Genomic DNA, 27,563 nt, shown 5'->3' with positions numbered 1-27,563 from the left:
CAGCACAACGCGCGGCGGGTCACTTCCTGTTTTGTTAAGTTAGCCATTGAACGACAAACAACGAGAAGAGCGTGACATCACGCAGCCCGAACATACAACGTGGTTTTTTACATTTAACTTTGGCTGAAACTCTAATAGACCTGCGCCCCGTTTGAACGCAACCGGAAGCATTTATTTTTAAAACAATAAACACACACGTAACGGAAAAAGGTAAATGCGTACAACTTGCATTGAGCGACATTAGCGGAAAAACAAAAATGTCCGTCGCGTGTCTCGTCGCCGTGGTGATGCGTGGTTAACACTCACATCGGTGGTTGCGACGCTTCCCCTTGTACATGGTCATCGTGTGGTACGGGTCCAGCTTGGCGCTCGTTCGGGTCCTCTTTCGGGTGCTAGAGGGGGACTTCGGCGTGCTGCGAGACTTTCCGGACAGAAATAAATTAGCCGTTCGGAGAGAGGGGGGATGCTTGAGCGAGGATCATACCATTTTCTGGGAGAGGGGCGGGAAGCGGACAATGGTGCATCCCAAACTAACACACACACACACGTCGGTGGAGTGCGAATCAACACATCAACAAAGATGCAAAAGTAAGGAAGTGATGGCCGTGACTGTGCAAAACAACTGTAGAGCAACTGTGAGGATTGCTTCTGATTATATCGCCCCTCCGATTAAACGACTTTAGAAGATTCTGTTTGGATTCACCGAATATGTGATATTTATACATGTTTTTGTTATTGTGACCACATTATATGATCATAAATCCTCCTTTAGAAGTTTTTTATTTTATTTATTTTTTATTGTGAGATATTTATTACATAGTAAGGGCTTTATTTGTCACTTTATCAATTGAAAATAAATAGCAAAAACGAAGTAGAACTGTAATATATGTAATAATCGAAATTAAAGAGTACAGCACAAAAGTGTCTCTGGATAACATATGTTATGAGTTGAGACTATACAAATAAAATGTAATAATTAAAAACATTTTTATTGTTTTCTTAATGTCAGAAATTCCGTATCAATATTGTGTAATAAAAATATATTTTATTATATTTATTATACCACTCAAAAGTGGCAAAAAAACAAGACTATGGGGACATGCTCAAGCAGGTATGATGTTTACCATGTTTGCATTTGCTATTCAGTACCAAACAAATCTAAGGTCAATCCTCATAGTACAAACACACTCTTTACATTTTCACAATACGACCACAGTCTGATATCAAGTACTGTGACCTTGGATGTTTTCTGCCTGGTTTAATCTATAAAACAGTGATTTCTGCAGTAAGATAATAAGGAGGTTGCAACCAGCAGTAAGTCACCCTATTTGGGGGGGAAAGGTTCATCTCATCTTACTTGCAAAGGGGGTTTGTGTTGCTAGGGAGACGGGGATAAGGAAGTGGCCTGTATGTTGATTTTGTGCGATGCATTCCGCTGTATTACATTATTGTTGCGTCTGTTGAATTACAACCCCCTTTCCGCTCTTTTTGGCCCAAGATGAATTGTACAGCGGAAACAAACAACCGTGAAAGCCAACTGCATAGAAGAAGCAGGAATTCAATCAATACTGCTCTCCTCTATAACTGCTGGTTCTCTCAAATGCTCCAGAATGACAAACAAGCCTTTTTTATTATTTTACTTTGAAACTTTCAAAAAAAGATTTATATTTCAGCAAAGGGGGGATTTGGAGAAAATCTAATCACTAGAGTGGATATGATTCCTGGTTCATGCATTGAGCTAAAAGGTCAAAGTCATTTATTATAGAAATTACTTTTTTTTCTTCACATTTAAAATATATTTCTTTGCGTGAGGGAAACAAAATAAATACATGTTACTATCACCAGCAAGCAGGGTGAGAAAAAAAAAAATCTTTATTTAAAAAGGGCAGCAGGGACATCTGCTGTCCATGATGGATTAATACAACAGGCAGCCTTAAGAATGCAATAGGAAGCATATAATCAATAAGGGATAAGAGGAGGACATGTGAACCTCTTATTAGAGTCATTCAAATCATTTCACATTTCCTTTGGGCTTTTTGGGGTCATATATGCAATGATGTTGTCCAGAACTACTTCCCATCACCAAACAGCAGACACAAGTTAGATAGTAGCTGAACAGAGCATTTAGTAGCTAAGGAGTGAGTTATTCTCTTCAGGACTTGGTGGAGACAGAAGGGATCGAATGAAAGTGATAATAGATACCGGTGACCAGAAAAGAGTCACATAAGAGCTGTTAATATATCAGTGTGTTTCTACTGCCCCCTGATGGCCCCAAAGAAAACCAATAAAAACAGTTACTGCGGGTTTATACCATTACTCTTACTTTGATTCATACATGATCTTAAACCCCAAAATGTATTTCAGAGAGACATTACAAACGTGATACATCTTCCTAAAGGACTACTGTCCATCCCTGCTCGTAATATATTAATGCCTCTCTTAAGCAGCCACTGTCATTTCCCCTGCTATACTGCACCACAGGGCTGGTTTAGCCCAGTTAGACTCTCCTTTCAATGAATAAAGCCGACTGCTGAATTTAATTTAGTCTTGAAGAGAAATGACATTAATTAATTCTTCAAGCCCTAAGTACATCGTTACCATTCTACTTCCTATAAGAAGTGCAATTCAACTTGATCCAAAGTGCTCAGACGATCTCGGCTGGCATGTGAAACACCCCGTTCACAAATAACCCTCATTTATAGCCGAGATGGAGGGATGCTGCGGATGTCCATGGGGAAGACTAACCACATAATGGATATAAATCTGCTCCAGCCAATCACATATCATTGGCCTAAATGACTTACAGCCTCCCTTAGCAAATTATTTTTGAACACTGAGTAATTGCAAACACTTAGCAGTCGGTGAATCGACTCTTTTTTGCCTATAAGGTCACAGAACCTGAACGACTCATTTATTTGGACTCGGTCCACTTCGACACATCGGCCTCAAGGTACAAAAACAACACTCAAAAAAAAAAACTCTCAAAGGCGCCAAGCTGTTTTTTTACCTGTAGTGAAACCACACATTATGTTAATTTGTATACTCTGCATCCGCAATGAAACATACTATTTGATGCCCCTCATTAAAAACCTGTGCCACATTATTCTAAATTACTTTTCCAGGTTTATGCATGCAAAGGGAACCATTTACCGTAAGAAACCTCTCAACAGGTTTCCAACCTTCCCGCAAGTCTAGTTTCCATTGCAACCCAAACCTGGGAAGGCCAACAGCACACTCTAGTGGCGAAAAACAGCAGGACAGCAACGGTTGCTTCCAACTGACTGATTTAAAGAGAACATCAACATCTACACTAATCATTTATGTCACATGTTATTTCTACATTGTTGGGCTTAGTTTGTATATTGTCTTTATGAACTGAACATCAGAGAGACAGATGCAGTGATGGTGTATGAATGTAGCCATTTCATATGCACGGGTGCTTTATCCTCAGCTGACCCGTGGGTAAACCTTTCCCTGACACTGACTCTTTAACGTAATCGAAATGTCTGTATTTTTACATTCATGGTTTATTGTATTAAATCGCAAGCACAGGACAATGTCAATTATGTTCTCGGGTGGATTCAGCTTTATTCCTGGCTGACTTTATCGGAGTGTAAAACGCTGATGATCATCCATCCATGCGTTTTTCATTCTATTCAGGATCATATTGGCTATGCTGACGTCTATCCCAGCATGCTTTGGGCCAAAAGGCAGAGAGCCACCTGGCTGCCAGTCTGTTACAGAGCATAAAACACAGATAGGAAACTGGAAAAGTGGACTCGGTAGAGTTCAGATCTCTGCCAGGTGTGACCACTGCTGTAATGTTTGATTGAATGAATACAAAGCACAACCCCCCCCCCCCCTTATCAGATGCTATTTTCTCTCTCATTTAGCTCCGTTAGCTGTTGGCTGTGATGGCTAAACACACAGCAGGACTCAACTCTCCTCCACCCAACATGAGATATGCTTCATTGTATTCAGCGCTCAGTTCAGTTTTTGTCACTTACTAAGCAATACTTATACATACATGCATCCATGCCTTCATTCACACATACATAGATCAATCAATACGAATCAGTATCTCAAAAATACAACACAAAATATTTGTTGCGAAATGTCTGTTTGGATGAAAAATATATATTATTGTATATTTTTGTTGATATATATACGCGTCATGTTCTGGAAAAAGTGGAAATCCCACGCAAAGACTTTATTTTAATTATTTCTTTCACTAATTTGGAAAAATTGAGGGATCATTCTCCGAAGGCCCAGCAGGAAATATATATATATTTTCACCCATCCTCTCATCTTCCAGCCCATCCAGCCTACATCCTCTCAATAAAACCTCATTTAGTTTTTATTTAGGCCCTAATCTGCATTATCCCTCCCTCCTGCTTACTTCCTTTCCCTTATTTACCTTCCCCCTCCTCTCACTCTGTTCTCTCTCTCTCTCTCTCCCTCTGCTTTCTCCCTCTCTCTCTCCATCTGTCAGGGTCAGCAGAGTGCAAAGAATCACATTAAGAAGTATTCAAATGTTGAACTAGTCACAATTGCTATTCATACAGGCAGTAAAGGCTGCCAAATCGAATTCAGCCCAGATGCTATCAGCACCTCGGCGGTTAGCACAAAGCTGATACATAGACAATAATGTCTCCTGGATGTAATGGAGCCACAAATGACCGAGCCATTGCTCATTCTACGAGTTGGATTTAAGCTTCATTCTTGATTCTACCTACTGAGTCTGAGATTAACGGTTTCTTTGCCACGAGTTGGAAAGAAGAGAGTGATTAGTGCACCGACGATGACAAATGGCCGCTTCGGTTTGAAGTGAAAACCTTTATGAGACAAAGTGCGCTTCAGACACATGCTCCACATCTGTAACTGACTGTTAATGCAGTCTTCTGGAATCATTTTCTATTAGAAATGATGGAGACATAATCAGAAACACTTTTCCAAAAATCTTGGCTGAAAAACATTTAGAATAGGAAATAGAAGCAAACACCGTTACAGGCGTGTGAGTAAAACAGAAAAGACAGCTGGAAATACAGTTATTTTTCATATCCATAATCCATGCATAATGCATGCAAAACACCAGGAGTGGAGTCTTTCTACCAGGTAAACACTAGGCAGCATTATGGTTGATTCATATTTCTATGTCAAGCAGGGGTGCAGATGTCAGTATCAACTACAGCAATTACATGTAAAGAGTATTAGAAACAGGATTTATGATGCTCTATTGGAACAAAATGAAACACACTTTATTTCATACTCAACTCATCTGGTCACATCAGCGTCACACCAACTGTATGTCTGAATAAATAATCACCTCTACATCTGATGTGTACAAGCATCTTCCCTTGTGCCCTGAAGGGGTCACTGTTGTAAAAAAGGATGTCCCCTTTTTCATGGATTGTAATGAAACAACATGTGGGTCTCCAGTTGAGATGAAAATCACCGATGGTTCATCTATCCTGCAGTTTTTGAATAAATTAGGCAAATATTCACAAAGCAGAAATTGCTCTCTTTTGGCAGATTTAATTTACGGTTCATTCAACGTTTAATTTAGAGAAAGAACATGTTTTTTTTTTTTTCACTCTTTTCTTTCTATTCTCACTTTAACAAATGCCTCCTCCTAACCTTGAAGAAAACATCTCTCACAAACAGCCTTTTAAAATTGCTGCAAAATTGTTGTCGCTTCTCAAAGGGTTCCTCACAAAGACATCCAGCAAAGCAACTCAAACCTGCGGCACTTTGTAAACAAGTAATAAATCTGAAATACATTTTACTGTAATCACCGAAATCCACACAATCCACGGCTTTTAGAAGGTCACGCATGAAAGAAAGGAAGAAACTGAAAACCAAGAAAGGAAATACATGAAAAAAAACGTTTTTTTTTAGGAAGAAACTGCAGTGAAGATAAATCTGTGAGACATGAAGGCAATTTAATGCACATTCAATGGGTTATGGCAGTCACAAGTCGTAATAACTGCTGTGAACCACAGTGTGGTGCTCAGTGACCGTACAGTGAAAAGGACTGTTTTACACACACACACACACACACACACACACACACACACACACACACACACACACACTTTTCTCACTCCATGATCTCCATCTACTCCATGTATGAGGAGACGAGTGACACCGTCGTGACCCATCATCTCAATCCGAAATGAACACTTGATGAATTTCCCCTTTTGTTATAACAAGCGCTCGTCTTCGCCGAAAGCCCAAATTTCATATGACAGCACGGCTCCCACAACTCACAGTAATGAAGGCAGCCCATCTTCCCCTGTTAGATGGGGTGCATAAATACAGACACAGCTCATTAATTATTCTGTCACACAGGTAGGCTACGGAGAAAAGGTGACACACTTTTTCAGCTCAAGCGCTTCGAGTCCCAGAAGCTGCGAAGCCCCACTTATATGTTCACATAGCTGGAAACCAAAGATGCTTGGCACAGACTATTGGTATACACAGGAATCCTGCCTTCAGTAACATCCATCATTCATGCATCCCATGTAAATGTGTGGATATTCTGTTTGAAAATGCTCCTCCGTCTATGTAACGACAAGTTGTTTTGCACTTTGTACGTCTCCACCAAGGCTACAGGCTAATAAGGACGCGTGAAGGAGCCAGGAGGCGTCGTCAAGGTCAGGCATGCACTTCGAGCCAGCTGCTATCTATTGAAGACAACCCCTCCCCGTGCATATAAAGCTTGCGTTTGTCAATTATTCCTCGGAGACACGGAGCAGGCAGCTGCGCGTCATGCTTTCTCTCCCTCAACAGCTGCAATAGACGTTTAGCCGTCCTGGCAGCTCGGCGCGGTGTGCATCTCGCCGCCGAGCATCTCCTCGGCTCTGGCGCCTCAACTCTTATCCAAAAGAGAATTTCACCGGGGCGAGCAGGCGCTTCACTTTTTTAATCAAATCCTCACAGAGTCTGCAAAATATTCAAGACACCTTTTTCTTTCTTTTTTTACAAAGAGGTCAACTCAGGTAGAAGTCATTATGCCATACTGATTTCCCTAATTAAATCCATACTAGTCACAAAGGAGGAGACAGATAATACAAAAAGAAGAAGAAGAAGCTGAGTTGAGTAAAAGGGTTTGGAGATAAGTGAGGTTATGAGAGAAAAAGGGGCTGGGAAAATATCAGGATGTTTAATCTTGATATATATATTCAATTAGACATGTATTTGCATGTGCGTGTTGGTCAGGAAGAAAACTGTGCCTCGTCAGTGGCGGAATAATCCTTGTAGCTGCCCCTCCACTCCCTGAAATAGCACGGTAGCTCGAGGTCTAAGAAGGCCAAGTGGCCAGTTTTGTCATGCACCAGTGATCTAAACAGTGCTCCGAGTACCTAGGGATGGTTATGGCCTGACTGTAAACTGTGTCTGGATGGTGTCAGAGAGGTTACTCCTGGCTGCGGCTAATACAATGTGTTGACTGCAATAAACTCGAGGTAGTTAACCGCCATAACGCCCGGCGTGACCTTTTACCGGACAGTGGAGCCTAAGGCCGGAGCCTTGAAAAAAAAAAAAAAGTACACGTGATGATTAACCCTCATCGTTCATAGCGTAATTGGCGAAGAGGCCTTTGTGAGTAAGAGGACGAACGGACGAGGAGGCAAAGTGGCGTGAGGGAGAGAGCGAGGAGACGGAGGGAGAATAAATGTGGAGTCAAATAAGGAAATGTAAGAGGAGAAGTAAACACTTGGGAGAGCATGAGATTGCTCCGGGCGAGGTTATGGGCTGTTTTTAATGTTATTTTGTTTGTACTGTCCATCTTCAATTGGGAAGGGGGGGGAGAACTCCCCAGTGAGTCTGTCATAGTGATTTTTAATTTGCACACAAAGCGGGGGGTTGGGGGAGATCCTCAGAAACCCTCCAGGGTCGTGGCAATTAACGCTGCATGTGTAATCACAAGACACAAACCATTTCTCACACGATACGTCACCTTTTATCGCCCGGGTCTCTCGTTCGTCGTTGCATATTTACAAATACGGTGGGAAGTAAGAGACAGGAATGACTGACTGGATCAATTATCATGTGTTTTCAAAAGGGATTACTCGGGGTCTGTGTGTTGTGAAGGTCTGAAGCTCTGCGTAAAGGTCGCGCTGCAGTGGTCTCTGTCATCCGCAAGACCGCACACCTGGCACGGACACACGGCTTCCTTAGCGAAGTAGCGTCTCCCAGCATGCACCAGGAGAGCATAAGTAACAAACACTCATCCGACACAAAAGGCTGATTATACGCACAAGAAAAGCCACGGCTCGGGTTTGAAAAAGCTGAAAGAAAAGGGGAGAGAATACTACTTTTCAGCTGGTTTTTATACAAAGCTGCAGATTATTTCTTTCTACAAGCCGTCCTGAAAATTCGTTCCAGCCACCTGAAAGTCAGTGTAAACTGTCCAAAAAAGTGTTATTGTTTTACTCCGTAGCCTACGGCTCCAACATTATTCTCATTCCAACTCAACATATTGACACTTCTGTCTCTATACTACGTCGGCACACTCCCGGAGTTTTTTCTGCGAGCGCCTCTGGGAATGAGAATGGTCTGGATCAACTCTGGTCCGTTACACCACCACTGGGACGTGTGAAGCCTCCCACGTGCTTCTTCAAAACGTCTACACATCTAACCGTGGAACGTTTTTATGCTCTCAAACGTCAAACAATGCTCCATTCATTCAAAACCCATCCAGCACCGGCATGCCCTAAACGTGACCCTATAAGCTCTCCGTGGTAAACAAGCATCTCTGATTATGCATGGGGAACAATTATCCAAACTCCGTTCTTCTTCAGTGGTCCAAAACCACTTCCTGTTGCATCCTCTGAGTCTCTGTAGATGTAATATTAATAAAACAGATTTCAGCCAGGATGCTTGTTAGGCTTCAAGATAAGCCTGTTTCTCAGTGTCCCCCCGCTGTTCACCTCAGACCTCAGCTTCCGTCAGTTCATTTTACAAACTGCGAAGACGAGACAGGAGCTTGAGGGATCCTCCTCGGTCAGACCAAAGACGAGACACATGTAGCCTCGGAGTCCGAGGTGGCCGGTCGGTCAGACGGGAGACAGGAAGGAAGATGGATGCGTCCTTTGCTTACTGACTCATGTCGGTTATGTTTCACATCCCGTCATGACCAGTGGTGATGTGGTGGGGGAAGTAATCACTTTTACTACCTTGAAAAAGATGAATTAGTGGCATTGCAGTGTTACTCTGAAAAATAATGTGCGTTTCGTATATTTGATGTAGCTTCTCTCAGAAACCACCGCCGCATACATCTGACCTTATTAAAATTCAATATGTAGAAAAGTGCTGAAGTAATAACCACTCTTTTGCCACAAACTGGGCTTGCACTTGCACCCTTTCCTGAAGGTGATAAAATACAGAAATTACCATAACGCGTTGAAATACAGCCCAAGGATCTCCATAACACAACATTAGGGTTTGAGTAGCGTTACCCTTTTCAAAAACGGCTTGTCTGCATTCGGGGCTGTCAATCTTCTGTATTTCTACTCTTTTTCTTTTTACATGATGGAAAACTGTGTCACTCAGCCTTCAAATACCAACAGTCTTGTTTGCATCAAGGATACTTTGATTGTGTTTCATATTGTTGCTGCCTTTCAACTGTGACAGATTACATAAGACTTCCTATTTTGGCCTCTTTTTTTCTGTGATTTATGCCGACAGTAAGCAACACCATTTTAATTGTAATAGAGAAATCTAATTAAAATCAATGTATTCACAAGAAGTACTATGTAATGTATGAGTACAGCAATGCATCACAGAGGGCATTCATTCATTACTCTTAAATGCTCCAATCGTGTGTCCTTTTAGCTACATAAATTATACCAGTTATAAATAGGAAATCTGTTTTCTGAGCATACATATTAATTCATGCACATGTTTTACAGTCACGAACAATACCAATTTGAATATGTCTTTGTATGAACACTTGTCAGTCATTTGGAAGAGATATGGTTTAAATCTTTTTGCCTGTTTCTTAGTCTACACTTGTGGATCATGTGAATCCCTGGATATGAACTGGAATATCCGGTGGCTACGGAGTGGATATTACATTTTTCATATTGGCTGTTTTGCTTGTGCTGAGGAAGCAGGTTGCTGTGTTTTGCTCATGGGCACTTTGACACATTGGCTTCTAAATGAGAAACCACATTGCAACCAACACACCACGGCTGAGGTCTCTGGATGCGAGTTGATATCAGCTGGCTCTGTGGCAGGGATTAACCCATTTTTCTCATATTAATAAAGACACCATATTACATAATTTATCACCACAACTAAAGCACAAAAGCTCCTGCGGGCAAAATAAACTTGTTTGCTCCACACTGGGGTTCAAGTGTTTCAGTTATTGGGATAATCATGTATATATTCACAATAAGCCTTTAAGAAAGCTGTCTAGCTCGCTATCGTGCTATAAAAACTGTTTTTAACATGTAAGATGTTTTTTTATTTATTATTTTATCCTTTATTTTTGCCAAGGGACCTTATGATGTATGATGAACTCATTTAACGTTTCTGAATTGAAACAATACATAAAATACACAGTGATTCCAGTATGTTTTAGTGCTGTTTTAAGATTTTAATTTGTTTTGATGACTATTGGGATATTGTGAATCAGTTATTTTGGAGCGACACACACACACACACACACACACACACACACACACACACACACACACACACACACACACACACACACACACACACACACACACACACAGGTTTCTGGGGCTCTGAGCCCTGCGCTGTGACTCTGATTCACAGCTCAGTGTTTCTCTGCCTTCTGAACCCAGGTTTCTAATCAGAGAATTAGCTTCAGTTTCCCCTGCCAAAACCCACACAGTAATCCATCTCACTTTGTCCACACTGTGGCTCATGACCCACTAAAGCATTTGTCAGCATGCTTGAGAGAGAGAAAGGGATGGCAAAAGAGAGACAGACCAGAGAGACAATATAAGATCCTGGCAGCCGCGGAAATGTGCTTTCCTGGTTTCCTGGGTGGCTTTATTAAAGCCTATTAGTTGCACAATGACAATCTTTAAATTTCGCCAGTATTGTTTCCACAAAAGAAACACGTTCTTATATGCCGAATACATTACGGCTCAGATAAATCCTCTGCTCGCCTCATGTTATTGTACGACTGGGAGCCTGCACGCTGCTCTGTACCTGCTGTTATGGATGCTTTTGTGGAGTGCTGGGTCAGGCCGACTGTGCATTGAACGTCGGGCCTGGTCTCTCAGAGCGTGATTAATGAGGGAGGAGATGGACAAGCAGGGTGCATTCTAATCACCCGCAAGGACAAGGAGAGATATGAAACGGAGGGAAGAAAGGGAATACGAGAGCAAGGAGAGAGAACGGGATTATGTATTGATACAGTTTGTGTTACTTGCCGGGTTAAAATCCTTCTCCGAGTGAAGCGCGGACCTGAATTCTTTAACGTATCCCATCTGCAATCCCGCGTAGGCCACCACATACGAGCGCGCTCACACATGCCCGAGCACACTGAATGCTCTCAGAGCCTCAGAAGCAAACACAGGGACATGAAAGACACAGAGGGGGCCTTATGGGGTAAGCTTTGGCGAGGCTCAGACCGATGGATCTGGAAGAATTGGCCATCTAGTTGCATGCCAGAATACCCAGAAGGTCTCTCACTCATAACTGTCCATGCCTCTGAACGTGGCTCTCAAAATAAAGTTACTGAGCTGTGCAATTATTGTAGACATAGTTGGAATTATCTATGCAAATTTCAAAGTGAATGCGAGCCTGTGAATACTAATGGTGAATGAGGGGAGAGAATTACAGCAGTCAGGTGGAGAAAATGCAGGAGGATTGGTTTGGATAGACATTAAAAGAAAAAGAAAATCCCCCTCGGGTGTTCACTCATAATGTTAAGGCTTTGATATTCATAGCAGCATTAAGGGAGTTGCATGTATTTTGTGAAAAAAGTGTTGCAATTTACTTTATTATTTTTCAACCTGGACCCTATTTTACCATGTTTTTGTCCCTAAGTGACAAATCGGGAAGCCAATTTTTTAAATTGAGGGAAAGCGCTGCAGACGGCAGCTGCTAAACATGCTGTGATGTAATCTCCCGGGGCGACTTGTCAACATACGTGTGACAACATTATGGAAGGGACCCTACACAGAAATAAAACAACTACGACTACTAAATCTACTGCCTCAAAGGGTTTCCTGAACCATTGCTAAACTAAGATTTTTAAGAACACGTTCACTACCCTTCACAACTGGGGTTCCTCAAGGCTCCATTCTCGGGCCGCTTTTGTTCAGAAATTAACATCCTGCGCCTAGCTCAGATTATTAAGTATTACTACATATCTTAGACACAATTCTACATTACAGTGTCACCACATGATTACAGTCCCTTACATTCACTGAGAAAGTCTATCCAACAAATGTATTGGATTTCGATTTACTGAAAATACTGTTGATGACTGTGTAAGACACAGTGGGATTCCGGGTCGGGCTTGGACCTTCAGACTTGTGGTGTGAACGCTACCGGAGCGGAACCCGACCGGTCCTTTTATAATAAAAATGCCGCTACGTGTCTCCGTCCAAAATCAGCTCTGTTGGTTTGTGCTGTCCGCTCGTGATCGCTCGCGCTCACATGCGCATGAGTGTTTACTAGAAATATGTGCAGCCGTGACTTGTCAGTTGTCTCTTTTGTGATGCCTTTGAGACGGCACTCTTTGAAAACAACATCAAGCCATGCATGTCGTATTACGACATAATGACGTATACAACAGGCATTCGGGCCGAGGCCCATTTGAGCTGGAGCAGTGTGAGTGCAAGCCGGCTGGGGACCACCTGTGGGGGGGAAATCGTGCGAGGCACGGTACGGATCAAATGGCCCTGGTGTGAGTGCACCCTTAATGGTCTTGGGCCTAAATACATCTCAGAGTTACTTGTTCGGTATGAAGCATTCAGACCCCTCAGGTCATTCATTGACTATAAAAATCATGCTCTAGTCCTGCTTTATGCAAAAAGTGTCGTGAGGCAACCTTTGTTATGATATGACACTTTAAATAAAATTTAATTGAATCTGGGACAGGTTTACTCGGATCAGCACCAAGCCGGTTGAAGCAGCATTTCGTTTTTATGCTTCCCACGTGTGGAACCAACTCCCTCGTGTTCATTCGAATCAGGGCTGAAAACACTATTGTTTACTGAAGCTTTCTCGCAAATTTAAAAGATAGCTTATTTGAGTCATTTTAATCCGTAGCTATTTCATCTGCTTGTTTCACACTTTTAGTGTTTTTGTTAAATGTCTTTGCTATTAATGTATTTATCTGCTTCTGTTATCACTTTGAATTGCCTGATGTATGAATGGTGCTAGACAAATAAACTTGCCTTTCCTTGACTTAGCAGTACTCCCTGCCTCTACCTGTCCCTGTCTTCTCATTCTTCCCGGCATACTTCAGTTTCTGTGTCCTGTGCGCCTCGCTATGCATCATGTTGACCCAAAATGACGATTGATTGCAGTGCCACTGCCTTTGTAATCCGCTTAGGATGGATTTTGCATCTAAATCACTTTATTATTTATGTGCCTAACTCTTGCCAATGCCATTTGGAGGCAGTATGATTGGTGATCCATCACACATTATCCTTCACTGTGGTCATTAATATTGTAATGGGATGGACCTTCACCGTGAAACTTCCAGGTGGATGGGAATGCAGATGTCGTCGGGTCGGGCTACACAAAACGGGAGTCAAGAGGGGGAAGATTATTCAGGTGTGCTTGCTATCAGGACTCGAGAGAGAGATGCAGGTAGTTTACCCTCCCTCTTCCTCCCCCCTGCTCACAGGTTGCACAGCAGCTTGTATCTTCATAGATGGCCTCTCTGAGAAATGCGGGATGTTATTGTTGCATTGTCCTATTCCATCAGGGTTTCAATCACCACCTGCCAATCACACACATCTGCTGCCTGCAGGCAGAGACACGCAAGCAAACGGTGCCACTTCAAGACATATTCAATACAACCTGCAGATGTGAAAAAACAAGAAAAGAGAGATCTTCATATTCTTGCCACATAAAAGAGCAAGAGTGCTATGAATTTGGTGCAGATACATCAAAGGTGTCTTGCAATCATAATTCTTCATAGAATCTCAGAACACTTCCAAATACCTGAGTTTGATTTGAGCTAGCAGTAGCTAGTGGGTTACTGTTAGTGTGTTACATGTAAATCTGGTCAGGTTTAGTGCATGCTGGGACAGCTTGGGGCGAAACAATCTGTCACTTTTTGACTCTTTGGCAGCCCACTAAGAGCCAGGCCGTAGAGATACGGCAGACAGAGCTCAGGAAAACTCCAACAATACATTTGAGTTTCATGGATGCCAGCAGTCATCATGTCACGGTTTAGCCAGAGGGAAGCCAGAGACAGCAGCCGGCGAGAGGTGCAGATATTTGTACTGGGGCTCAGGATTTGGAGAGGGTCCAACACTAATCGGGAGATCAGAGGTTCACCCCTACCCTCCTCCATTCTGTGTGTTTAAAAGTGTCATTGGGCAAGATACTGAACCCCGAAGGCTGTGCTCATGTGATTGAGATTAGATCCTGATGTATGGCTTTTCACTGGAGTAAGAAAGTATGGGTGAATGTTGAAGTGTAAAGTGCATTGAGTGGTTGCAGAGCTGCATAAATACAATCCATGTAACATGCCTTGTGGTATGCCCTAGCAGAGCAGCTGACCTGCTTGTGTGATTGCTAAGTGATTTTGAGCATTTCCTCAAGTCCTGAAGAGACGCACACTTCCAAATTTGGCACAAATGTCGATTTGGAATCAAGGATGGACTGATTAGATGCTGGTGGTCAAAAGGTCAAAGGTCAAGCAAACTGTGACCTCACATCCATAACACCCCATTTCCATGACATCTCAGGATCAATTTGGCACAAATGTCCACTTGCACTCAGGGTTGACCTAAATAGAATGGCAAAGGTCAAAGGTCACTGCAACCTTACAAAACACATTTTTGGCCATAACTCAAGAATTCCTATACTAACTATGACAATTACACGCAAATGTCCGACAGGATGAAATGATGAAGAGATGACATTTTGGAAAGACGTTAACATGACTGGTTTCGGAGACAGACAATCGCTAGGTGGTAGCCTTTATACCCGTGGTATGTGGGTATTGGATCACGGCTATGAACCAATCAGATTGCTTGATTTGAGCTACCCATTCTATAAAAATGTGCATACTTTATTCTATTCATTAGAACACCGTCTGGGCTTGAGTGTTTCAGCACCAGGAAGAAAGGAACACAAGAGAAAACGCTCCACGTGCAAGACTCAATATTCAACATCTGTGCTCATGTGGAGTGCTTTGAGGGAAATTCCTTCATTCTCTTAACTCTGAATTGCGTATACACTTATGCCATACCGAGTAGCATTGCATGCACCGCTATTTAGTAATGATTGCGCGCAATCCTATGATGTGATCTCTTGAACTCCTATTCAAATGTGATAGGGTAATGGAGCGTCCAGCTTTTCGACTGTCAGTTGTGCTGTGATAGAATTTTTTGCATTCGTTCATCAGCTGTTTTTCATCCATATGCACACACACACACACACACACACACATAGAGTGACGGTTTTCTGTGGCAGAGGCAGACTATGACCTTTGACATGTGGGTCACCAAGTGCAAAGATTAGTCATCATCAGTGCGCCTGAGCAGCTGAGGTGGATCTGTGCAGTGGCAACACGGTGTGATCACTCCACTGGCTTCTTTTCCAGCAGAAAACCCCACGTTTGAAACCTCCACGACAAGTTCAGCTTCCTTTTACATGGGCTGTAATGATCTCAGTAGCCAACGGTGGTTGAAACACCAGCGCGTCTGAAGGTTTTTCCTCCAGTTACGCAGAAATATTAACTCACCTACAGATGTGATCTCTGGAATTCGAGGTGCAATCAACTTGAAGGTAATGAGCCCATAATTAAACATTTTCCAAAAAGAAGACAGATCTTGAGTCATTCATCAACCGCAAATCATTATGTGGCTGAGTCATTCCTCCGCCATGTTAATATAAAAAGGCATCGGCTCGAGAGGATGAGACTGAGGGTGTGTTTAATTGTCGATTAAAGATGCGTCTTCCAGTCATACTCCCGCAACATAGACTTGTAGATTGAATGATGACAAAGAGGGCTGCTGGGACAGTTTGAACTGGCCTCTCGTGTGATGAAAACATGTTCGATTATGTCTGCTTTCTCAAGCGACAACAAGCAATCACAGAGTTAATGCAACAAAAGTAACAAATAAATCACTAACACCATTATTATGGATATGGTAGAGTGCTCAGTGACTGTCCACGGTCCTGGTTATGACTAGGTTTTAATAAGTGATGTGTTTTTCTGCTTCTCCCCTGATTGCAACATCCATAATGCCAAATACAAAACTAATGAAAGACTTAATGTGCAAAAACACATTAGCCGCCATTAATCAGGGAAATAGAGCTCATCATTTCTTGATGCTGATTTTTCTCTGCATGCATTGCTGCACCGAAATCAGATCAATTATTGTTTACGGGGAACATCTTATATGTTGAGTGTGGACAGGTAACATGAAACACCTATGCAAACAGACAAAAACAGCAATCATCTTAACAATAGGAAGGCAAATTGAAGAATACGTTTCTCAGAAGGCAGATTGATTTTTTAGAAGAGGCTGGGATTGTTGAGTCAGATTATTGGTTTGATGTTTAGGTTAATGAATGCAGTCTAAAAAGAAAAAGCAGACCACAACCCATCCTGTTGATGCAGAGGAGATACAAGTACCTTTAAAGAGCTCCTTATTTGCTTTCACAGAATATTCCATTTTTATTCTGCACATTAGGTACAGCTTATGTTCATTAACACAGGAGTTCATAGGGGTTCACTTGGTCATGCCCTTGAACCGGGATAGTTAACCTCAGCTGTGTTCCTGAGGAAATTAATCTCTTTATGGATGGATGGAAATGCCACCGCAGACCTGGGAGATGAGTTAATGTTAATGAATATGCATATGGACCATTATCGACACAAAAACAGAACCAATAATGGCTGGAGACTAAAAAGGGAGGAGGTTGGCCTGCCAGACATGTGGCCAGTTCTGTGAAATATTATGTCAAATGCTTAAACGCTACCAATATTAGCTAAACATGCATCAAACCTTTCGAATGTATAAATAGAGCTGTTTTAGATCAAAGATCCTCTATGACCAAAGATGATGCATTGCAAGCTCCACCAGTGGTTTTAAATGGTTGTGGCGTCTTTGCCTCCCCCTCCATCCCCACACCTTTTTTGAAAGTGTTTTAAACTGTGTGTGGACGGATGAAAGCACATTGGATTATATTTGCATAATGTCTATATTTTCTTTTGCCACATAAGATATTTACACAGCTAACAGCCGCTCTCAACATCACGGAAATTAGCTAGCTAGGGCATTGGCGGATGAAACACCAAACATGTTGCGCGGAGCCACACCTGTCCACCCCAGGGTCCACTTGTAGCTTCCAAATTCCCTGAAGGGAAACGTATTATCCTCACACTCCAATCTCTGATGGATTAGCTTGGTGTTGGAGCCTAAATGCCAAATATCAACTTTGCACACATTCCACATCCACACAATAATACAATCCAGTTCCATTCTAAACCTCCATCAAGCACTGCTCCCTTTGATCATCTCCTGCTGATATTTTTAACTGAGCAACACACCAACAGTGATGCACTCTGGACCCCAGGTTCCCTAGTTGAAACACCAAACACGTTTCAAATGCTTTAATCAAAAGGTCTGCTGCCTGCCTGCAGTATTATCTGCTTGGGATTATTTTAAAATCATGTTTTTAAAGCAGTCATGTCGAGGAACGAACTCTGTTGTATCTCTGCAATTCATCCCCAGGCTTCACAAAAGATGCTTTAACAGAATAACGATCACGACGATGATCCTCACAGACAAAACTAATTTGGAGCGAGCAACAACCAAATGGGAATTAAAGACATACGAGGCCAACATCCACAAAACAACCCGCTTCAAAGTGCATTAACAGCGGTAAATCGATACTTGCACGGCATATTGCAGCTGCATCCTGTGCCACTTAATAACGGCCGCTCTAAAGTAGCGCATGTCAAGAACTTTCACATACTTTTTTTTCGCAAGCTGTTGCCTGGTAAATGTTGAAAATCAAATTGTGCTTACATTCACTAGTGGATCAGTTAGCTATTCCGCAGGGATTTTCTCCAAAACAGCGTGACAACAAACACAGACACTTCAGCTTTTAGGAAGAGCCCAGGGAGCTTCTAAAACTAAAAGTCTCAGAGATGCCAGAGGCATTTGGTGTTCCCAAGAGACAATCCATTCCTCTAGCAAAGAACAGGCTTATTATTAAACATTCTGCATTTCAAGGGGAACGTTTTTGTGAAGTGACGTATAGACTGTATCTTGCCGGCCCTTCATGAGTTTCTCCAATACAAGCTTTACAGTAAAGAAAGAAAAAGAAGACTCACCGAGAGGCTGTCCAGCGATGATACGGGCATTCTCTCCTGCCACAGCTGCCCGGGCGTTCCTCTCGTTCAAATACTGTACGAAGGCGTAACCTTTGTGCACAGAACAACCCACTATCTTGCCGTACTTGGCGAAGATGACCTCTATGTCAGTCTTCTTGACGATGGCTGTGTTGAGGTTGCCGATAAAGACTCTGGAGTTCAGGGAGCGCGGGTCATTCTTGTTGGTCACGTTGCTGGTCTGGAGTTTACCAGTCATTCTCCTCCAGTTGCCCTCCTGGGACACAGACAGAGGGGGGATGGGAGGACATAGCTTTAGAGGTTTAGGGCAGGCTAACTCCGGTTAATTCTGCTGAACACTGAAACCCCAAAGGCTGCAATATTAAATAAATAATCTTATATTAACATATATAAATGAACTACTAAACTGTCAAATTATTTAAGATACCAAAAATGTGTAATTTTATCATTCTCATTTTCATATTACATGCCCCTAGCCTCCCAGCAGGCCCACCAACCACCCGCTAGCTTACTAGCTAACTCCTGCTGGTTAGAGAAACCATGGAGAAACACTGTTTTTGCTCTTCATTGTGTGCCTTTGATAAATATCTTAAAATCACAACACTGCCATGAATTTTTCAATTAACTGCTGCCATAAATTCTTTACTAGCTAGCTGCATTGACTCGTTACTTTGAACTCACGTTAAGCTACTTAGCTAGTTAGCCGGGAGTTAGGTAGCTAGTGCAGAAAGCAGCAACTTCCAACGTACCACACTTAGCATGTTAGCTCCTGTTAGCTAGAGCAACAACGATGTCAAAGTAATTCTGAATTCTGCTGCTATAAATAAACACAATTTACAACTAACTTCTCCCTTTTTTTAAATTAACTTTACAAGGTTTCACATGCTAGTTAAACTGGTTTGTGAGCTTTGGGTTAACTGGTTGGGCATGTGATAGGTTGAGAAATGAAATTAAAATTATGAAATGAATAAAAAAAAATTATGAAATGCACAACAATAAAAATGTAATTGATAAAAAGTAGATGTATAATAGAAATGAAATAATAAAATAAAACAATAATTATATAATTAAATAAAAATAACTTGATTATAGGAATGATAATGACTGAAGTTTAAATAATTTCTTAAATAACTTTACAATTTACTGGTTGATTCATATGCTACATTTAACTCTATTTACCCGTGTGATTATTTATTTCACAATGTCTTTTTATTTAATACCGAACACTTTGGGGGTCCATAACAAGGTCATTACTTGAATTGGCTGTTGGAATCTAAAATCAATTTATTTTAAATAGAGACCTTTTTGTTGTTGATGAAGGCTTTTGTTGACGAAGGGTTACTTTAACTAATTTATTTACAAGGTTATTGCCCAGTCAACTGCTTACCTAAGCAGCATTTTCTTCTTCATGGTTGAAATGCTACCACTGGATAGCTGAGTGGGAGAATTAACAATATGTGAATGCTGCAGCAGTTTCCTTGTGAGGAACCAAATATAGTAGCTGTCAGTGGGAAAGCTTTGCTATCTCAATACCCATATTGTTGCATCCCTAATGCTTTGTGTGCCGTTTCACTGATCACAGAATGCTGCGGCTGTAATTCATGTTAAAGTTTCATTCAGCCTTTTTTTGTTTGTGCTGTCAAGTTATCGACACACATTACCCTCCGCTTTTGTAGGCCTCGCCTGCAATTATTTCTGAGTGACCTTTTCATCACCTGGTTGTTGGTTTTTACGAAAGATGATTTGGCTGCAGGATCAGGAAAATTATAAAGCCCAAGGAAAGGATGCACTAGTGAACCAATCAAATTCTATATCTAATTACAGCATAAAGCAGATGGCTAAAAAGAGTGCATATATCCCCCTGAATTTTATTGCCATTTCACATTGATTTGCGTTTTTATGCGCACGCACTATTTTGTTTTTATAGCCGTCTAAATCCACGTTTCCATTACAGTATACGTCCCAAAATGGTTTACACTTTGTGCATTACATACTGTGAAATATTGTGAAGGAAATATGATAATATTCAATATTTGCCTCCTCTGAGTCTCTCTCCCTGACACACAGTGATAACAACTATTCAGCTTTGAGACGAGGAACCTGAATAATGGATCCAGTCCTCAGTAAATAGGATTAGTAACCAAGGTAACTCTGATATTGTTGGAATACCCCCCCCCCCCCCCCACACACACACACACGCATGCTCTTTTGTCACAGTCAATCTTTTCTTTTTCCTTTATCCGACTTCATTTTCCATCGCAAGAGGCTGTAGATCCTTACAGCTGAGCCTCGCCAACTCGACACCGCGTGGCCTCGGTATCTTCCCAATTACACAATGTACTTTTATTGTGAAGTGCTACACTATAATGGGTTTATCCAGGTAATTATAGCAGGGGCCCGGGATTATGTTGAAAAATGATGGTTAAATTCCACCGTAGGGTCGCTCGCTCTGCACCTACAGTGGATGATGAGGAAACTGACCAGTCATCCAGGAAATACGAGAGCAGCCATGTGATTTACAGAGAGAGATTTTCTGTCAGGCATCCATTACACCTGAGACCGAGATCATGCTAGACATTCCAGCTGCTCGTTCATGGATAAACACATATTATTTCACTTGGCAGCACATATTTTCGGCATTACCTCACGTACAGCATTGCTATTTGACTATTCCACATCCGCGTACCGGCCTGTGTGATGATGCGCTGTGTACAGTGCTGCACTGGCGTGTGTTGTTTCTGCGCGTGGGTGGGTGCACGTGTGGGAATAAACTGCTGCTCACCGTCTCTCAAGTGGCCTTGACATTTATCAGTGGCAGGGACGGGAAATTAATGCGGCGTCGGCACACACACGTGCTAACTCAAATGAGCTCCACAATGGCCACCTAACGGTAGTTTAAGCCCCGCGGCATGACACCCATCCCATATTGATGTCCGTGGACAGGTCACAGGGAGCATGACAAATCAGTGGAGAAGCTTTAGATTGCCTCTCTCATCAGATAAATCAGGAGTGGGCAGCGGTCACCGAGCCCTTTTACCACTCCTTACTGTTATATTTCATGTTGTCTTCTCTGTTTTCTTTAGAGCAGGACACTAATTTATTCCATCAGTGGTTTTCCTGCTGACCTTGCGGTTTAGTTTATTTACAACCCTCTATTAAGCTTCTCATCCTTTGAGGTGATAGCGTCATGTGGAGAAACATGTTGAAAGAACACAGGAAGTGATAGGCACCGGGGGTATAATTGGCAAAATAATTGTTCAGACGATTGTTATCAAAAAAAGAAAATTTTAAAAAAGACCAGAAATGCATTCTACGCGGATTTTAGAGGAAAAAAATGACCTGGCTTTTAAAGTTTGCTCTTTCAAAATGATTACAACTTCTACAGTACTGACTTTTTGTCATAAAGAGCAGGAAAAAAGTCTATATTTTTGCTTTTATGCCGGTGTGGTCTTGTCAGAACAGGTGGCACATTTTTCAAAAGGTGGACGTCTACTGTTTGAATGAACCACTTGTCTCTTGTGGCATTACAGAAAAAACCTGGCATGCCTCACCTTTAGTAGTTTTTTTTTTCTTAAAGCGAACCATTCTCATACAATTGATAAAGAAATACGGATAAGGTCGGCAGAAAAAGCACCATGGTCATGTGGTTTACACCACTGCTGTGTTGGGAAAGAGGTTGAGTAGGAATAAAAGACAGGATTTAGTAGAAAAGTAGCCACATTATGGGATTGTACCTTGTAATGCAGTGTGCCTTGACAGGCTCTTAAAAAGGTTGTTGTTCGGATACGGTCACCTGCCTGATTCATAGGCATTTCTTCATAGCAGGGAGGGAACTCATTGAATTGATTCCTATTATAATTTCCTACCACTCCACCATTGTACATTTCTCTTCGCCATGCCTCAGCCACTCTGCTCTGATTGTTGCCAAGGCAGCCGGACGGAGTGAGGAAAGCCTGGGGAAGCTGCTCAGTGAGACAGAACACAGAAAGGTAACCCGATACACCTTTTTTTTCCAAATGGTGTTGCTGCCATGTACTGCAGAAGTTGAATAATTACTTCATGGATTCCCTCCATTTATATCTTGTCTTAAAATGTGTCTCTCTGCCAGTGAAAGCAACGGCAACAACTGAGGAAATACCCCCCCCATTTGTAAATCAATGCTGCTGTGTATTGTAGCCGCAGAGCATTTCTGCAGTGCAACCAGCCGTAGATTTTTGCACTTTGTGAAAGTGTGGTTGGAGGGCAACATTTTGCAAAAATATTTAATATCACCAGGATGGTGGCGAATTGAGATCCATATCCAAAATTCTACCTCCACCTTGAAAAATGCATTCCATCTTCAAGATGGAGAGATTAATCTCATTTTCCTCTTCAATTTCAACAATCAGCTGCTCCTTGGCTTTATGAGTCAAGGTCCAGTGGCAGAGCTGGAATTCAACTCGGTAAGTAGACAGCTACGGCAACGAGGGTCTATAAAAGGAAGCGAAACAACTCCAATTTTCCCTGCCAAGGGTGCTTGAAGCGTTGTAAAAGCATGAATGAATTACAGTGATTGGGACATTTATACAGCATCACTATTTACGACTATCACAAGTCATAGCTCGGGGATTTTTTTTTTCTTCTTCTGAGCAACACGAGAAAAACAAGCGAAATCGGCTGTTTTTTTTCTTCTTTTAAACCTGTTATGGTGTGAGGGGACATCAAGGGTTGTGTGCTTTCCTAAACAAGTCTCAACCAGAGAAATGAATCTGTTTTAGTTAGAAACACCTTTGATAATCATCTTCCATGCTTGTTTTATCATTTATTGATTGTATATTTTTGTATTGTTACCTTTTACCTGTTAATGCTACTCTGCCATAGTAACACGGTGGTGCAAAATGGTAATCTCCTTGTAGAGGATCCTCTCCCACTGTATGATGATGGGTGATTCAGGTGATTATACACTCATGAAAACATGATGAATATTATATTTAATTCATGCAACGAGATCTTGCTAAATCTTACACATTGGCCCTTTAATAAAGCACTCCGGTAACAAGAATTGCAGGTTTCCGTTGTATCTTGGGTGACAATGCTTGTGCTTTTAATAACTTTAACATACATTCAAACATCACAAAAGGTATATATTTACTAAATTGTATATACTTGAGAATACTCCTAATCCTTGGGTGGCTTAGAAGAAAGGACTTCTTCATGACAGCCTCATACCAAACCTCATTTCACTACAAATAGCCTTTATGCAGCTCCAACATTTTTTGTTCCTCCCAAACTCTGTTTCAGGAAAAAATAAATTAACCATCAGAAGGCCCGGAGCAAAAATACAATTAGCTGTGATGCAAATGGAGCCAGTTGGCCCTTGTTCACCTGCATCGGGGGAAATGGGTAAAATTAGGTTGTAGAAGCACGGCAGACACAGGGATGATGTACGAGCGGAATTTGTTTTAGTCCGGGGGGAGTCGGCTGTTTGTGATGGACAGGGGAACTCTTCAACTGCAATGAAAAGATTTCATTTCTTCCAATGGCGGTATACAGCTGCACAGAGTTGAAACTAATCTGGTCAAACACAGTGAGCTGTTGAGCGCAGAGCAGATCAATCTCTGTCTGCTCCTAATCCAATTTGAATGGCGAGGATAGCAACCGGGGTTGTTTTATGACACATTGTTTTTTCTTTTAAAGTTTCCTCTCCACTAAAGAACACGGCTCCACAGGATATTTAAAGTTTCTCTCGACACGGTGCGGTTTCTGAGTTACCAAACACAATCATGGTGCTGGAGTGTCGCAATCTTTCAGTTCAGTACAAATAAAACAACAAATGAAACGTACTTCATTCAGGTGGCAAAGGGTCTAACTACTCCGCATGCTACCGTTGGTTGCTATAGCGATGCCTTATGCTTTATGCACTTATCACACGCTCTGAATGCGACTGATTATCTCTGAGATTCGGTGGAGTGTAAATGAAGGATTGGAAAATAGAAACGGGAAACGTACCGGCGCAAAGTGAAGTGCACACTCCTGGGATTTAACCCGTAATTAAACCTGAACACTTTTTCAGCTCTGCACTTACACGTCTCCTCGCTAACCGCGTTCACGCTCAAACTCGATTCTCCTCAACTTTCATGCCTGTTGCGTTCACTTTAACACGCCATTGTGAAAAAGGTATTAGCTCTGTGACAGTTAATTCTTTTTATGAAGGGCTGCAGACTGATGTATGATAATATTCATCGACTGTACCACCCTACTATATCATAAATATTGAGACCAGCAGTAAAATTATAACCATAACAGTAACTAAAACTATGACTTGCATACTTTGCATGTTGTTATGACAAACTGATCTCAGTGAAATGTAAAATTCGGTGTCTTTGTCGGCCCATTTTAGACCTGCATAACTCATTTCTCTCCACTTGTGGACAGTGGAAACAAGCTGTAAACACCACAGTGACATTATTATTATCACTAAGCGCACACTGACGCTGTCTGTCTGCTGTCTAAACCAAAACAATTCCCTGGAAGGAGCTCCTCCACATACAAATAGTGGTGTGACCCGTTCATATGACATATAAACAGAATATGACGCATCATGACATCCATCCATCAATTCATCTGCACCTCTAGCTCTGCACCGAACTGGAGAACGTTGTGAGCTTCTCTTGAGCTGCGTATCCTGTTTCACTCAGAAATACTCAGAAATGACGTTTCAGCTCGACTTTAAAACAAAAAGAAAGCAAACACAGCAGCTCATCTTTTTATGTGCATACAGTAGAAACACCAGTGTTTCATTAAATGTTAACAGGACACAGCGATTGGACACGTGGGACACTGCTGCCCTGATTGTTGCCTCTTGTTTACGACAACTTTTCTGCAAATTAGCATCCTATCTGGTGCAATCGCATTATAACAAATAATGATCCGCAAACTAGGCTAAAAATTCCAACCTCATCAGAAACGAATGAAAATGTTAAAACGAAACGACTGAAAGCGAAGTGTTCAAATATGCTAAAATATTGTAGAGCCATGCTTTGAGTTGGGGGGTTGTAATGAATTTGGCCGCTGACCGTTCTGCTCTCCTCATTAAATCTGGATGTGTCATCATTAGCGCTCCAAGTTGCAGCTGCAGCTGGGACAAATTTTTAATGGGGGCAGATTAGCATTTATTAACATCTACTCTCCAGGAGACGTAAAACAAAGTCCCCAACTCTTACGAGTATTAAATCTACAAAAAAATGAAAAAAAAAATAATAACAAAGTAAAACAAACTGCAGCCCTGGCTTTAAAACAGCCACGTAGCCGAACAGCATGTTTTGTCAGGAGTAGGGGACGTTGCATTTAATCTTGTTTTCAGCTCACACAATTAACAGTTTGAGGAAGGATATTTCTTATTTATGGGCGCCCCTGTGAGCCACGCTGTGCCCAATAGCCTGTATTGTAAGAGGATGACAGGCAATTTTTTGGCTTCAAAGGCTTGGCAACAGCTCAGTGGAATTTAAATGACCTTAAAATGCGCAGGTTTCGTTTATGGAGTTGCTATGCAGGAGGGTAGGGATATTATGGGTGTAGTGTCATCAAAATAAGCACATTTTTGAAAAGTGTATGCTCGAATTATGTAAATGGTGTGTGATACAATTTCCAAGAGGTTATAGGGATGATATATTTGGCGGCGCCTCTTCTCTGGGGGTGTGGCTCACGGAGGCTGGTTGGCCGTCTGCAGCCGTGCTATGACCTGTGTGTCGGCGGAGGCCTCGCCCAGCGGCAGCTGCCCCTCGCCCGTCGCGCCGCCGAACATTTGAAATCCGTTTCACGACAAGACGCCTGCCCGTCGACCTCGCCGGCTCGTGTACATATTTCTTGCCGGTGGTGAAGCAGCTGCCCCTCACACCTCCAGCAACACAATCAATTGAGTCACAGGAAATTCATTAATTTCATATGGAGAAAAGCGGCCAGGGAGAGCGAGAACACATGCACAGTTGGCCAGGAAAAATTTGGCCATGGCTGTCCTTTATGTGGCCATCAGGCTTCAATGAGCAGGTTTTTCCTGCTTTGCTGTCTCCAATGTCAATTTCATTTTTATTCATAATGATTTCGCCTGCCAAGAGCAAAATTGATGCAGAGTTTATTCTAGTCATTCGTCGCCAGGAATAAACATCTGAGAACTACTGGTGTTCAGGGCCATGGGTAAATCATATCACTAAATTAGGAGTTTCAAAATCCACTTGTTGCTCAAACAGGACAATTATTAAAATATATATGTGTGTGTGAACATGTGATATAATATGAGAATGAATCCATGTAGTTTGCTTTCTCCAAAAGAAGATGCTTATCACAGAAAAACAGCATTTACATTTCGGGACCAGCTTGTGGCGGAGACGTTTGAAACACCGATCGGATGGACTTTGATGATACAAATCTCCATCATGTTGCGTTTAAGCCTGTGACGGCTCCTTCCTCTCATTGCAAAATGTTGGAAAAGGGGCTAGAAGAAACTTCACGTAACACATTGACAAGGGGGGGAAAAAAAATAACGCATGGATCACAAACTTCAAAAGAATCCCCAACACTTCAAAAGCTTCTTCATGGTTCGGTGACTAATCTTCAAAGTCACGCCGAGGATTGAACCGATAGTGCCGCTGTGTATGGCAGGTACAAACATCCTTGTCAGCGCCACTGAGGTGTGCGGTGTAGAGAAAGGGAGAGGAGATAAAACCGAAAGCTAATTGAGACAAAGTCTGTCCCTCGCCTGTGTGAAATACAAAGCCCTTGGCTGCAGACATTTGGTAATTACAACCGCCAGAGAACCAATCAGTCAAATGAATACTTCATTAGAGGCTGCAGCCATGCATTAAGGTAAATTGGGGAATCATTGGTTGATCCTGGAGGTTTATCCGAGTTGCCGTGGCCCTTTCTGTAGGTCTATCTTACAATCTTTGCTGCTTTATGCGTCACAGTAAGCAGGAAATTATCTGGGGAAAATATGAGATACTCGTTATAAACTTCATAACTGCTTTTTCTGCACCTGTTCAAACAA

The 27,563-nt window shown here is 42.0% G+C and overlaps 1 protein-coding gene across 8 annotated transcripts in view; it reads right to left on the bottom strand.

Annotated features, from left to right (window-relative positions):
* The window catches only part of ralyl (RALY RNA binding protein like), a 77,273-nt gene that overhangs the window by 23,733 nt on the left and 25,977 nt on the right, over positions 1-27,563 (bottom strand). For 5 of the 8 annotated variants that reach the window (XM_084034288.1, XM_084034289.1, XM_084034285.1 and 2 more), the window contains exon 2: positions 18,524-18,797. In XM_084034288.1, the coding sequence (XP_083890414.1) occupies positions 18,524-18,779 (256 nt within the window). In that variant the 5' untranslated portion in view covers positions 18,780-18,797. Of the gene's footprint in view, positions 1-306; positions 466-18,523; positions 18,798-27,563 lie in introns of those variants that run through there. The other 3 variants (XM_084034290.1, XM_084034292.1, XM_084034291.1) reach the window with 2 other exon arrangements.

Source organism: Eutrigla gurnardus, assembly GCF_963514095.1.
Source record: "Eutrigla gurnardus genome assembly, chromosome: 18".
In the NCBI taxonomy this organism is placed as follows: Eukaryota; Metazoa; Chordata; class Actinopteri; order Perciformes; family Triglidae; genus Eutrigla; species Eutrigla gurnardus.
The sequence above is the reverse complement of the archived record's forward strand: the minus strand, read 5'-3'. Positions and strand labels throughout refer to the sequence as shown.